General features: G+C 42.2%; 1 protein-coding gene across 2 annotated transcripts in view; it reads right to left on the reverse strand.

Annotated features, from left to right (window-relative positions):
• COL4A2 (collagen type IV alpha 2 chain) overlaps positions 1-15,440 on the reverse strand; it is a 149,638-nt gene that overhangs the window by 4,055 nt on the left and 130,143 nt on the right. For both annotated transcript variants that reach the window (XM_055801374.1, XM_055801373.1), the window contains 16 exons: positions 14,781-14,924; positions 13,406-13,531; positions 12,887-13,068; positions 11,510-11,573; positions 11,039-11,113; positions 10,320-10,427; positions 9,249-9,356; positions 7,891-7,962; positions 7,376-7,501; positions 5,855-5,971; positions 4,092-4,253; positions 3,858-3,956; positions 3,039-3,185; positions 2,317-2,433; positions 1,307-1,498; positions 643-929 (listed from right to left, as the gene is read on the reverse strand). In XM_055801374.1, coding sequence (XP_055657349.1) covers positions 643-929; positions 1,307-1,498; positions 2,317-2,433; positions 3,039-3,185; positions 3,858-3,956; positions 4,092-4,253; positions 5,855-5,971; positions 7,376-7,501; positions 7,891-7,962; positions 9,249-9,356; positions 10,320-10,427; positions 11,039-11,113; positions 11,510-11,573; positions 12,887-13,068; positions 13,406-13,531; positions 14,781-14,924 — 2,126 coding nt within the window. The remainder of the gene's footprint in view (positions 1-642; positions 930-1,306; positions 1,499-2,316; positions 2,434-3,038; positions 3,186-3,857; positions 3,957-4,091; positions 4,254-5,854; positions 5,972-7,375; positions 7,502-7,890; positions 7,963-9,248; positions 9,357-10,319; positions 10,428-11,038; positions 11,114-11,509; positions 11,574-12,886; positions 13,069-13,405; positions 13,532-14,780; positions 14,925-15,440) is intronic.

A 15,440-nucleotide genomic window follows, 5' to 3' on the forward strand; every position in this document is an offset into this window, starting at 1 on the left:
GCTTTTCTGTAACATCCCAGATCCTAATTTTAAGATCACAAGAGCTAAGAGATCCTATATCCCATGGCTTATACAGCTCAGTTCTTGTTGGCATTTGAGTTACAACAATGAAGTTTAATTTTAAAAACAACAGGAGGCTGTCTCTCTTTCCAGCCTAGGTGAAATACTTTGGCTTCTAAGTCTTCAACCAAACACCAGTGATTTTAAGTTTCCGAAAGAAGGGGAAGTGTTTTGTTGTTTGGTTTTTCTTTTCTCTCCAGATTAGCTTCTTAATAGTGATGTACATAAGTACCTCCCAATCTAGCTGCGAAAATGCTTTGTAGGCTACTGTCGTATCTCAGTGCAATTTTATTTGTTAATCCACAGCTGTCCCTGTGTTCTGCTCACTCTGAGGCACTATTTTGTACATCAAGTAAGGACTCCAGATGCTATTCTGACAAGAGGCAATTTTCTCTGCAATTCACAGAAATTTTGTTTCTCCTCTTCTGCTTATCCTAGAAACTAGTTTTGTAGTTCCCTCGTTCTCTGGAACGATGCATGGTTTTGGTGTTGCTGGCTCTAAAACAGAGCAGCATTCCTAGTATCTAAGGCTCAAACTTAAAACCCAGCGCCACACAAAACGTGACACCGGAGAACAAATACCATAAGGAAGGAATATCCGATCCACAAACTGCGCCAGCCTTCAGGGCAGTGAGGAATAGAAGCTTCTTGGCTATGGACAGCAATTGCCACAGCTGGGGCCTCACAAACGGAGCAGCGGCTGATATATGGCCTAATCTCGTCTTCTGCCACAGGCATCATTGGAAGAGGTGCTGTAGTTGAGAGCCAGTAGGATTTATCATTTCGACTTGCATAATAACAAATATCCCCAGGGTTACAGTAGAGGAATGGCATAGTACTAAAACGAGCCAAACATGAGCCAGCCAGCCCTGTTAAAAGAGAAGAAGAAGAAAAAAAAAAAAGAAGACATTATGGCAATCATTCTTACAGAAGACAATGCATGCTTTCAGTTTCCTGCTCCTTCCCAAACACGTGTCAGTAAAACCCTGCAGCCCAGAATGTTTTCCTGGCTTTACAGGTCCCCTTGAACAACACTAATGATATGCAGGAGCTCTCTCAGGGGCACTTTATGGAGACATACAGTTTTTATCTTCTCATTTTGGTGTTTCCTAAGCCCATTCACTAAAGTCCCACCTGTCTCTTAAGCTCTGTGTATTTATTTATTTTTGTTCGTTTCATCCAGAGAATTGAGGATGATTTTCATCCAGATGGAATCGAGGCTGCAGCTAGCAACACCTGCACATACCTAGATCCTGGTTGTGTGCTTTCTCTTGTCCTTCGAAGTACAGTAAGCTGTATCCACTCCAGAGTTTGTTCATGCCAACTGGGCACATTGGCTCTTGGTCGGACTGGCTGTGTTTCACCAGCAGGTAGCCCATGCTAATGCTGCGACCCGGCATGCCTGGCAGCCCAGGGCTACCGGGGCGGCCTCGCTGACCTTAGAAAGCCAGGGGAAAAAATAATACAACTTACGTTTGTGCTCCCACAAATAGTCTGATGCTACTTGATATTCCAGCTAGGCTGCTGATGAACTAAGCTTAATTGCATGATGCCTCTTCTTATGGTAAGTTATTGTTAAAAGAGCTGTAGTTCTAGGATTACAGCAGTTGCTTTTGAAGTAGATTGGTGCTGGATCAGGCACTATCAGAGCCACAGAAAGGCACATACAAAGTTACGATGAATTTGAACATACTTTGTGCAATACAGATGAGCATTTTTCCTTTAAAACGTTTTCTTAGTCTAAGATTAACCAATGGTTTTTTAATAGGTTGCATTTGCTTCATACAGTTAAAACTATGCTCTGCAAATAACCTTTTTCTCTGTGTACTTAGCCAATTAAGATAGTAATCATTCTGCTCTTTGATTGGATAAGTGCACAGCTATTTCTTTTACAAACACATTCCCTTAAACATCATCTATCCAAAGACCACCTACTCAGCCATTCATTTCCGCAAATGTAGCTGTTAGCAAAACACTAGGCTGAAATACTTGAGAGGAAACCAATATACAAATACACTCACATCAAAATAAGCATGCTCAAGAGCGGACTGACATCTACACCTATGGAAACGTATCCCAAAAATAGTGCTTTAAGGTAACTGTTACAAGTTAGTTAGTTGTCCCTTGTGAAAAAGCTGTGAAAACAGAAACTTCCTCTCTCCTCCCCTCCTCCCCATCCAGTGATGTACTAACTACAGAACAATTTATGGAGTGAAGCAGGAAAGAGGGAAGGAAGTGCTGTGTGACATCTCTTACCTTCAAATCCCACTGGACCCTGAAACCCCGTTGCTCCTTGTTCACCTCTGGAGCCAGGGGGAGCTGGAATGCCATCTCTGCCCTGGAGTCCTGGCTCTCCAGGTGAGCCCCTGAAACCTTGCACCAACAATGGTTATAAGCACAGTGATTGCAGAGATATCAACGTGCTACCCCCTTTGTTCACATGTTCCGTATGTTTGGTCCTATCTGCCAGGTTTACCAATTTACACTAAAGGCAAGATGCTGAGGTTCTTGCTCAGGCAAAGAGCACTGGCTTCATTGGAAAAAGTTGCTGGGATCAAGATTACATGACCACACAGCCCTAATCTTTCACTTTTGCTACCACCATGCACCTGTGATGAGGTTTGTAGCAAGAGGTGCGCTGCATGGGGTCCACACATCACTAGTGCTACATTCCCTGGGTTGATAGCACGCCCCCAAGGATGTGCACTTTTCCACCAAAGACATTCAGTCTTGATTTAAGTAAGATCCATATCTGGTGTTGCTTTGGCTATGTGAGTCTTGTCAAAGTATTCTCCTGTTTTGCTTATGTTCTGAATGCTCGGGGGAGGAGGAAAGCCAAGCCCTAGCTCTGAAAGACCAAAATTTGACTTTCCTTTCTGACCTACAGAATTCAAAGTGGAAGAGAGCCAAAGCAGTGCTGTGGCAGCCTCACTCTGCTAAGGGAAACTGAGCTTTCACTCTGACTGTGCAATTCCTACCTGGATCACCTGGTGGACCCTGAGGTCCCATATCTCCTGGGCTTCCTTGAGGTCCTATATTTCCACGGGGTCCTGGTGAACCTTGCTCAGCAACCAGCCTTGGAGGATGAGGGGGCAGCCCAGGAGAGCCTGGAGGACCCTGAAAGCCTGTGATTAGAAGCAAGATGAGATAGTTTGATTAAAAAAAACCAGCAACCCTTTATTTTCCTGAATGTGCTTTCAACTACAGATATGTTGCTGTTACTTGGCTGCTTATGTAAGAGAGGGACTGTGGTCTGCAGCTCATCGCCCTGGGTATAGCAGCTGTATTTATTATACTGGGGGAACATGTGTGAGTATGGTGATTGTCTTCTCTTGGATAGCACACAGATAAGCATGATGCTACTGCTCCTTCATTTATGACACAGGAAGCTGGGAAGTTCCCCCCAAAACAGCCAACGGCTCTCTGAGGTGTGGCACCATCTTTTGGTGGGCTTTGACAGACACAAATACATGATGGCATAGATAGAGTGAAGGATTTTAAAGATATTTTTAAATATCCAGTATGTCTAGTCTGGAGGATTTGTTTAGATCAGGAATTCTTTTTTTTTTTTTAAATCCTGAAAATAGCTCTGATTTTGGAGTTGGCACTCCATACAAAATAAATTCATAAAGACAGAAAGTTGACTACCCATGTTAAATACCGCTGGAATTTGCCAGGGGTCACAAAGTCACGCAGGTTGGAGAGGACCCCTGCTCAAAGCAGAGCCAGCTAGATCAGCTCTGTGGAGGTGCAAAATGAGTAGTTCAGAAACGAGTCACACATCCGACTGCACTTACCAGTTACTCCTCTATCCCCTTTGGGTCCGATAGGTCCCAAATCACCTGGAAATCCTACTGTGCCCATAAAGCCGATGACACCTTGTTCGCCCTTTTGACCTTTAATGAAAAATGACAGGTGGCATTATTGCATTTCAACACAGATCAAGTGAGTGCAAAAGTCGTGTTACTAAAGCTGCTGTAGTATAGGAGGTTCCCCTGCCTCTGGCCAAGGTCAGTGTCTCCTATCCTTACCTTTAGGTCCAGGGTACCCGGGAATGCCAGGTCTCCCTGCTGATCCAGGATCACCTCTGCTTCCTTTTGGGCCAGTTTGTCCACTCACACCTATTTGTCCACTTTCTCCTTTGCTTCCTGGTGGAGCTGGTGTTCCAGGCTGCCCCTGTAGTCCTGGGTAGCCTGTTTAGAGCACATACAGGTTGCAGTCTGTTTATACTTATGACTTGGGCACAGCGGAAAATAACAGTGCTATTTAATTGTATCGCATCAGGTTTTATTTCCTTAATTTAAGCAGGGAGATAATGCATAGTTCCCCAATAGGCTTACTCAGCACTCCTACTCCTGCTTTCAGGCTGGCATACCCTTCTGCTGCGGTGGCAGAGGAATTAGAGCATGAAAGCTCCCACAAAGCACAGTGTCATCTCAAGCAAGATTTCAGAAGTGGGGTGCCTGCTGAGATAGAACCTTCAATGAGCTGTTCCTTCCCCAGCAAATGCTCCACTTCAGTAGCTGCCTCCCTGCTTCATCCTAAATTGTCCAAGTAACTAGAGAGAAATCGGAGAGCAGGGAGTACCTGACTCAGTGCCAGGTGGTAAATAAGCCAAGGACTTACTGTTCTGTGTATCTTAGTGCTTCGGCTGAACATCTGGATACAAATGACTACTTCATGCTGTCTTGGGAATTATGGGAACAGCTTCTTTTTCCAGAATTACATACTGCCTGAAGCTAAACCTGGCAGGTTTCTCTTCAGTTACCTCTTCTGCCTAAGAAGACATTTGGACCTTGTTTCCGAGGAGAGAGTGACTTACTAACAAGGGGTTTGAGTGGGGCATCTCTCATCATGCCTGTTGAAGCTGGATCACATGTGGATACAAATGCAAGATGCATGTGGTAAAGTAAGAGTAAGCCATGCCTGTCTCACCATTTGTGCTGGGAGGTGGTGTTCCTGTTCTCACTCTCCTGGCTGCTTCTATTTTTATCTTTTAATCCAATGACTGCCTGGGGAGTGGGAATCAGTATGCAGAGTAGGCCAACTAACCTTCTTTTTCCATTTGGAAAGGCAGGTATTTTGTTGGTTTTCAACTGGTTTGCCTGTTGTAAGTTTTTGCCGCATTTACATAAAAATATTTCCATGCACCACATAAAGACGATAGTGGGACACTTGCAACTTCTGCTATAAGCTCTTCACAGTAGCACTACAGTTTGAAATGATTGTGCAGTCCAATGAGCAGCAGGTGTATCAGCCTTTAAATACTGAGATACACAGAGTGGCTGTTTCATATGTTTGAGAAAGGCAGGCTCATAGCATGGACTTTTAGAGAGATGAACTAATACTTTCCACTGTAACTTAGTTTGCATGGTAATTTTACACAGGAAAATTTTGTAAGTGATTAAGAAAATATTCTGTAGACTTGCAAGTCTGCCACAGACCTCTGATTTGGAAGTAGTTGATTAGCATAATGCATCTGAAAGTTGTTAAGAGAATTCTGGTTGATCAAATCTGTTATTTGCATGTAAATCAAACCCTTCCATCAGGACAACCTGGAGGAACTGCCCTTTGCTTTTAAGAGGTCTGTCCCTATTATCTTATGTACCATTAGTTCTGTCCAACAATTATTCATACATTTTAGTGTGGCGTTTAATAGGGATAATTTTACTAAATCAAGACAGAAGTATCAATGCTGCTGCTAACTCAGTACTTACTCTTCTATAGTTGTCTGAGGGCACAACCTTGTACTTAATCTTTTATTGTTGTCTGAGGGGAACAAGCCACGAATTACCTGGCACTCCGTCTAGACCTGGGGAGCCTTTATCACCAGGGTATCCCGATATATTTGAAATCCCAGGAGGCCCTGGAAATCCTTCCTGCCCAGGAATGCCAGAAGGGCCTTGGACTCCTGAAAGGAAGAGAAGAAAGAAGTGCTGCAAGGAAAATATACAACTGCAATCATAAGGACTCACCTTAGACTAAGGAATTGCATTTTCAAAATGGAAAACACCTGCAGTACCCACTGATTTTTGCTTTATTTTTTCAGATGGTGTTGTGGAGGTTTTTCTTAAAAGAACCAAATACTAGTTCTGTGCCAAAGCTCTCTGGATAGCTAATTACATCTCACTGTGTGGAATGCTAATGGTCTTGCGTCTGCCAGGTAAAATATTATTTCAAGATAGGAAGTATTCAAAATATTCTAGGTATATTGAAGCAGACAAGAAAGCAGCTTTGTTCTTCACTGTCCTGCAGACTCAGGGGTCACAAACACTTAGGGTATTTTGGGGTCAGTTAAAACCAAAAGTTTCAATCCAAGAAATTCTCTATAGATGAAAATTACTAAATGGCCAAAAATCTGGCCCACCAATGACAGATTATTTTTTTAGGTAGATTCAAGTTGTCAGGAAGCCACAAAACCCCTTTTGTTTATACTTTGAAAAAAATCTGTAATATTTAATTCTGACAAACAAACATGAATAAGTGAAATAGCTGTTTCTTCCAGTGCTTAATTATTGATCTCTGAATGGTGTTTGAGGTGGCACAGCATGTTAGTAACAACAAAGCATAACACAGAAGAACAGGAATGAGCCATTGAACCAAGTAGGCAAAGGCAGTAAGATTTTATATCTATGTTAGTTCTTAATCCTTTCAGAGCCAAATTTTGGCAGACTTTAAAAAAAAACCCTGAAATTAGTTGATTCATCCATAAGATCAGTCTGGTTGCTCCCTGATGGAAGAATAACCGGTGGTGAGCCATACTGAGATAAGTGTAGCCCACTACAACAAGGTGGGTTTGAGCCAGAAGGCTGTATGCTTACATTACACGAGGGGTGATGGTATGAGTAAAGCAGGGTGCATGGGAATAGAGCCCAGGAGGAATCAGTGGGACAATTACACATTGATGGACAATGAGGCTTTCAGAAGAAAAGTGAACATTGACAGATCTGCAACAAAAAGAAAGAAAGAAAAGCCATAGTTTATGTAACTGGAGCCTCATTAGAAATATTTTGGGAGCTGATGGCTGAGAGTAGTGACTGGCATTTGTAGCTTGCTGAGCAAACCGGGTGGTACAAGATTCTGCTACCATGGGGAAGGACCCAGGCTGTCCTGGAGGGGCTGGCTTGCCCCGCACTGGGCAATACACACCACAGTTTCTGAGCAAGGGCTGGCAGAGCTGCAGCACCAAAGAGTGACCTTCCCCACAGCATGAACTCTCCTACACAACTGTCTACACTATACTGCATTTTGTGACATCTATGACACCCACAGCTGAAACAAATAATAGGTAGATCTTCTTCTCTGGAATACAAACCTGGAACACCTCTGTCTCCCTTCTGACCCGGAGGTCCTTGACTGCCTTCCACTCTGCTCGGCTCTCCTGCTTCCCCTTTGTCACCCACTGCACCTGGGAAACCTGCAGAGCCATAGCCATCTGGACCTGTTGTGGAGTTGTTCAAAATTAAGACAAAAGCTGAAATGTTTCTGTGCATAACAATGTACCAGCATGCTAACATACACGTACAGAGCATGTGTATTTACTTAATACATGAGTCTGTAATGGCTCATTATGGGGAAAAAAGGCCTCGAAGCTTCAATTTTGTAAGAGGAAAGACATTACAATTTCAAGTTGTTTTCTAATCCATCTGTGTGGCAGCATATATTGTGTGAAGTTGTTTGCCAGAGCCCATAATAGCAAAGCAAATTCCTCCCATTCCTAATGGGTTTTGGGTGACACAGTTAAAGTCACATTGCAAAGATCTCACTGACCAAACTCGTAGCCAACGCAACGGTGTGCCTGTGAACAGGCAGAATAAGAGACTCACTCACCTGGCGATCCTGGTAAGCCCTTAGTGCCTGGTAAACCATGCAGTCCGCTGATTCCTCTTAAGCCAGGCAAGCCTGTTTTAAAATTGCATTAATTATTATCCTAATAGTTTCTATGAGTCTATATGTATTCCTAGGCAAAAAATTCAAATGCTTGAATAAACACTATTCTGTGTTAAAATATTGTGTATTATATGCAAATGAATTCATAAGTTAATTAATACAATAAGCTTATGAAATACACCACACCATGTTTTTGTGATTGGCAAATTTTTTTATTGTCCAATAAACTCCCTATGAGATTATTATTTTTTTTAATAGCTCTGATCAGTCTGGTAGCATGCTGTTAGTTCCAGTCTCACTACCACAATTTTTTTAATAACCATTTAGTTTTCCGAAATCTTCAAACCAAGATAATTAAGGCATAATTGCAAGCTCTAAATGTGATTATGACGAAGCTTTCTTCAGAAGAAATTGACTCTGTGTCATTTAAAAAAGCCAACAAAACCCTAACAAAATGTCTAATAGCTGCTGCTGCTGCTACAGGTAAAATTTATGCCACCTATTTGTACCTGTCAAAGTGTTAAGCATAATGTTTAAGCTAGACAGATATCTCCAATCAATGGCCAGAGCTCTGGAGGACAATTCAACCTCACAAAAATAATTGTCTGGCTCTGTCTTTACTGTCTATAAAGGCAGCCTTCATAACTGCATTGGCTTAGATTTGATGGAGATTCAGACAGATGAATCTTACTAAAAGCAGGGCAATTTCTGGCCGTACTGTAGAAAAATTCTGCTTACTTAATATATTAAGGAATTAGGTGGCAACCAATGAGATTCTGTATCCTGTGATACAAACAGCTTCATTTTAAGCTATCACCTGTATTTTGATAGCAGAATTCTCTGAGAGTCATTTATCCTTAAAACCAGAAATTGGACCAGTTCTCAGTTTTTGGTGATGATGTAGGACAAATATATTGTTTGCTATCTAATGCCACATTATAATAGCCTAATACTGTATATCACTACCTTGCTGCATTTTTTTTTTGTTTTTTGTTTTTTCTTCTCAGCTGTCACAAAAAAAGAAAAAAGTTTCCTGAAAACTGTTTTCCTGGTTGAGGGAGGTCATCAGCAGTTAAAGTGAGCTCAGTGGAGATCAGTCCTTCAGAAGCCATAAATCAGAAAGCAACTGATCATAAATCAGTTAACACACCTGGACTTCATGAGGAAGAGGAATAAATATTTACTAGAGGGACCTCTGCCACTCTGAACTGCAAAAAGCCCCCTTTCTTCTTCACCCCAAAAGAACAATAGCAAGTGCTCACGTGGAAGTGACTTAATAGTTGAAGCTGTATGAATACCTGCTTGTCCTGGTAATCCAGGCCAGCCGGGAGTTCCCTTTTCACCTTGAAATCCAGGTGTCCCAGGGCTTCCTTGCTGCCCCGGGGGGCCAACCAGTCCCGGCAAACCTGTGCGACAATGATGAATCATTGCTAATGAGTGTCCTTAAAACCAATAGCCCAAAACACAGACTTGTGCTGCCTTCGTTCTCCCAGGTAGCAAAATGAAGGCTTTCCCCTCCTAATGTCATTGTATGACACTGCACTGCTCATCCAAGTGGGAGAAAGTTAAGGAGAACAAAGGCAGGAGAGGCAAAGTGTAACAGAACAATTAATTAAACACCTCAGGTTTCTGACAAGCTCCGAAATACAGTGGGATCCTCCTATTAAAATGGTAATTTTACTTCTATTGCCGGTTACAATAAGCAATTTCATTTATGTGTACCTCAGTTTCCTTTTCTGCCACATCTGTTTTTCCTTTCTGACTGGACCGCTGGTCTTACAAAAACTGTTTCCCTGTGAGGTACCTACCAAAACTACTCCAGTCTTGGCTGGAGCTTCTAAGACCTATAATTATGTAAAAAATGTGGAGCAACTGTTCTGAAAGAGCATTTTCATGATCCTCCTGCAATAAGATGTGTTCTTAAGCCCTGGGTTCATGATCTAGCCGGAGTTCAGATCCCTAGTACTCTTGCACAGCTGGCCAACAAGCCTGGCTCAAAGGCTTCATCACTGGGTTCTGGGGGATATTGACTTAATTTATGGCAGAAAAGAGCACTGAAAAGCCCACTTCCATGTAGTATTGAGACAGCATTAGAATACCTGAGTATGTCAGCATTACAACACTTTGACTGGACACATGATCACTATAAAAAGATCACTATAAAACTGGTATGAAGCAGAATTAGGCTTTTGAAATTTCCTCTTAGTAAGTTCTACTCCAAGTTCCACATCCTTTTCACTACTCTTTACCAACTTACAGAATGTTCAACATATATAAAAAACCTAATGACTTTCTTTTGAGGGAGAAGAGATTTTTCTTTCTCTTCTTAAACAGTTTTATTCTTTGAAGCATTAAAAAGAATATTTTACCTTTCTGTCCCACAGAGCCAGGGACACCCTGTGTGCCCTTGAGGCCTTCAATGCCAGGGAAACCAGGATCACCGCCTTCGCCTTTTTGTCCTGTGCTTCCTCTTGTGCCTGGGAAACCACAAAACCAGTATATTCTTTTAATAATCTCTATATGACCCTAAGCTAACAAGCATAACGTGAACTTGGCTACTGAATGGGTCCTGGTCTTGACACATAAAGACATTCTTTTAGTCAAGGTGCTTGCATAATCTGTGAGAATGAAGTTTTCCACAACATGATGGCCAAACCATCATTAAATTTATTTTTAAAAGCACTCCCCAAATTATGTGGAATATGACACTGATGTTCAAGCGTACTGCATGTGCAGGAAATTTTAATACATTACCTAACCAGCCCAATCCAAAATCAACCTGACTCTGCTATCCCATCTTCCATAATCATGGCCCAATACTGGTCCTTTTGACATCAATGGCAAAAAATTACATAGAAATGTTTATCAGAGTTGCATGTGATGTTTGCTGCTGTAACTGTACCTTCAGTTGAAGAGGTAAACACAGCACATACTTATTTCAATAAAGAAAAGATGAACCTCTTCAGGAGCTGTCATGAAAACACAGGCTCAACAGTCATCAAAAGCCCATGGTAGGCTCCCCCTCCTTTCCTCTGTGGACTTTAGTATGTGAAAAGTAATACATGCAGAGCAACTGTGAAATTAATACCTGTTAAGCCTGGCACACCAGTTTCCCCTTTAAGGCCTGGCATTCCTGGTAAGTTTACAGTATCTCCTCGGTCACCTATTTAAAGCAAAAATGAACACATGAGCAATCAAGCTTTACTTTAAACAGTATTTCCTGTCGTTTCAAAGAAATTGCAACTTACGAAACAAAATTCAGCAATTATCATCTTTAAAGAATAAAACAGGAATAAGTTAAAGAAAGGAAAACATAAAAGTCTCCAGAACAACCACCCACCCTGCCATGGGTGGATGTATCCATGGACAGTACACCTTGCATGAAATTAACCTGAAAAGGTACTAACCTTTTCATAGCTTCCCACATCTACAATATCATTCTGTCAGACTGTAAGAAGACTCTTTAAGACTGAAGACCCCTAAGACTCTTCAGAACTTAATGCTGAGAATTTGATGGGTAATGAATACAAAGAGTGCTCAGATAAGAGAAAAAACTCACCTATTTCACCGTGTGAGCCAGGTGTACCAAAATGACCTGAAATTCCTGGAACACCCTTTTCTCCCTGTCATATAATTGAAAACAGGTGTTAGTTAATGAGCAGCACTGTTTCGAAATACTGAAAAAAGGCTATTAAATTTACCATTTTTGAGTTTCCATAGTACTTTATAGAGTCATTTGGCTTAAATGAGTTAAACCAAACCAGTACAAACCAAGGGACAAGTTATGTTTACCAAGACTGAAGTATGAAATTGAGAACATCCTATTACATGCACATATATGGGTAGTGAGTCCTTGTGCTGGTTTTGGCTGAGGTAGAGTTAATTTTCTTCATAGTAGTATGGGGCCATGCTCTGGATTTGTGCTGGAAACAGTGTTGATAAAACAGAGATGTTTTTGTTACTGCTGAGCAGTGCTTACACAGTGTCAAGGTGTTTTCTGCTCCTCACTCCACCCCACCCCACCAGTGAGCAGGGCGAAGGTTGCCCGGGGGGCCGCTGCTCAGGGGCTGGCTGCGCATCGGTTGGTTGTTGGTGAGCAATTGTTTTCATTTGCATCACTTGTCTTTCTTGGTTTTGTTTCTTGTTATTTTCCTTTTCATTGCATTTATTATTGTTATTTTTTTATTTTATTTCCATTATTAATTCAAATTACCTCAACCCACAAGTTTTCTCACTTTTAACCTTCCAGTTCTCTTCCCCCATCCCACTACAGGGGGAGTGAGCAAGTGGTTGTGCGGTGCTTAGTTGCCAGATGGGGTTAAACCACAACAGTCCTGCAGTCCTTGATTTTGATTAGGAAAAAGTCCTATTAAAATCTAAGGGCAAAGCTACCTGAGAAAGGAGCATAGTTTTTGGCTCTCTTAAATAAATGATGTCTATTAGTCTACTGTTAGGCCTTTTGTAAGAGTTTATTTCTTCTCGTGTAACTTATTTTGCAGCCAAAGTGAATCATGGTGAATTACCCTCTAAGAACTGAGATTCTTAAACTCTTTTACTGTTAGATGAGGGACAGTGAGTGGTTTTTGGCAGTGGTACCATCAGTTCTGCGAGAAAGGGAAGAGTAAACCCAGTGTTGAGAATAATTTTTATGAACAGCTATGGCAACAAGACCAAGGATCTAGAAGGAACTGTTTGGTCCTCATTGGTGAAAAACGGGCACGTGAAATTTGAATGCCTCCCAATAAGAAAAGAAAGCATTCTGCTTAATGAACATCGGAGGATCAAGCAAAAATTTGATTTATTTATTCAATTTTTATTGCATATTAATCTTTGCATTGTAGCTGTTCAGCACAATTTCAAGGGGTAAATGCCACTCCCTAGAGAAGCTGAATGCCAGCACAAGGACACCCTTATTCCCTCATGGGCATGAACTCACCCTGCCTCCCGTGCTGCCAGGGAAGCCTCTGATGCCAGGAGAGCCAGCTGGGCCAGGATATCCTTTCAGACCTGTCACCCCTTTCGCTCCGATGTCCCCTTTCACACCTGCCACATAGCTGGGATGCCCAGGGGACCCTGGAGTTCCGGTCTTTCCAGGAATGCCTGGCATTCCCTTGCTACCTGCAGGCAGGGAAGAAGAAAAATAATGATGATTTAAACTGTTAAACCTGGGAAGGCTGACTTGCAGTTGCCTGTATGTAAGAAATTTTCCTGCTAGCAGCCTTCTTGAAACGTGGCACCATGATGTACGAGTACAAAAGGGCAGAGCACCCACGTGACATAACCCTGCAAAGCTTTTCTCGGGGGTGGCTCTGTGAAGCGCAGCTACGAGAGACTTTGCTGGGGGGCCTGCAGTGTAGTGGTACAATCAGCAGGGAATATTTAATATGGTAACTGAGAAAAGTCACTGATCGATAGTCCTGAATGTGCTTTGCTTTGTTTTGCTGTGACCACTGACCTTTTAAGCCAAAGAATCCCTTTGTGCCCCTTTCTCCAACATCTCCTTTTTCACCTTTAACTTCCATCATCATGCTGGGCTTGAGCTTTGGGGGTTCTCCCGGGGGGCCTTGATCCCCACGGTCACCTACAGGGTAAAATACCCAACCATGTTACAAAAAGCTAGTCAGCGGCGCTGTGTAGGAAGTGAACAGAAGAGTGAATTTAGCAAAAAAGGATTAACAGATAATCTTGCACAAGCTATGGAAAATCCACTTACATAAAAAGTTACCTGTGCCAATACAACATGTCAGCAGAACAGTAAAGCTTAAGATAACGTGAAAACTGAGTTAAACTTTCGTACATACAATCCTGGGGAGCTGGACCCCGATTCCTATGTGATACCTGATTTACCTCTCAGCAGATTAGTTAGGTATCATGTGTTTATAAAAAACCCAAACACACACTGGAGAAAGCACAGAAAAGTGGGTTAGCTCCAGTGAAAGGGCAACTCTCAGCCAAAGCATGCCTTGGCTGAAAGAAAGTGTTTGGATTTGTTACCAATTATTTTTCCCTGGTCTCAATTTGAAGGTTACTGGTGACATCAGTAAATAATATCCTGAACAAAGGACCCAAACAGACTGTATGACTGTTACTAGTTCTTTATGGGATGTAGAGACAGGCCAGCCATCCAGACTTGTCTCCTATGAACATGCACTTATATTCTTATACTTCTTCACCAAGAAGTGTATTTGCAGTTTTCTTCGCAGTGGGTGATTTCACACATGCCTTTTGCTCAGACCTCCCCTGAATTACTGGGAGCACTGTTTTGCAACCTTTGAATTCCAGACCACTTTTCTTAATTACCTGTCTCAGGGTCCCTAGAAATAACATTTTGGCCTTGTGGTGAATCGTGTATTTAGACATAATGTTATGCAAAGAAAAGAGGACTGAGTTAGCTTTCATTTCACCGGTGATGATATCAACTGATACATTTCTGACTTTTAACTACTTAATTGCTTGGTTTTCTGAATATTTCAGTTTCTTTACAGGGTAACTGAAGCAAAATCTTAATCTTTTCCCCCCAAACACCTTACACTTCCTGGGAAAAGGCTCTGTTAGTTCTGCACAAGCCCAGAGGTGCCACTCTTTGAGCTCAGCTGAATAATGAAATGTCTGTCTCCAACCTTAAATGTGTAAAGATTCACAGAGAAGTAACTTTTCCCTGAGCCTAAAATCCAGGCCTCTTGGCCAGAGGCCCATGTGTGAAATAGGTAGAGGAATGTCTGAGCTAAATTTATCAAGTGAAAAATGTGTCGTCTTTGTCTTTGTGTCCTTGTAAAATAGTTCTCCAAATGTGAAAAGCAAACACAGTGGTATCATCCATAAACAAATACCTTTAAAGCCACGTGCACCCTGTGAGCCTTTATCGCCCCGAGCCCCAAACGGGCCAAATTCTCCTTTGATTCCCTTGATGCCTGGTCTTCCTTTGAGGCCTGTCATGCCTTTGAAACCATCAATGCCAGGTGAACCTCTCAAGCCTTTAAAGAAAGATGGGGAACAGAGTTGTTACTTCACTCAGATTTCTGCGAACTAAGTAAATGTGAACCAGCAACGCGTGACTAGAATGGTACGAAAACTTGTGTAGCGGTACCTATGGCTGGGTGCCTTGATGCCTGGGGCAATCTGCAGCTCTACATCAGGCACCCAAGCTCTCTGACAGGTAAAGAAGAGCCGGGGTTCACTAGACTGCCTCAAATGGCCAAGAGGAGATGTTGTGGAGATGACCAGAACTTTGTGTCTTCTTCTGAAAGATCAGCTGAACCCCTCCCTCTCCTACAGATAAGCTAGAAAAAGGGACCTAGTTCCAAGCAATGTTTTCAGTCTACCCATTCTTCTACATGTGGAGATACAAATCATGGGTCTAAGTCTGGCTGGCTCTCTTTCACCAAAAATTCCTGTACTCCTCTTTTCTGAGCAAGAGGATGCTGTTTTCCATGGGTCATTCCAACAAATAGTTCATCATTCCTCACAAGTGAGACCTGATCAGTACTCCA

Source organism: Falco peregrinus, chromosome 4 (genome assembly GCF_023634155.1).
Source record: "Falco peregrinus isolate bFalPer1 chromosome 4, bFalPer1.pri, whole genome shotgun sequence".
Classification (NCBI taxonomy): domain Eukaryota; kingdom Metazoa; phylum Chordata; class Aves; order Falconiformes; family Falconidae; genus Falco; species Falco peregrinus.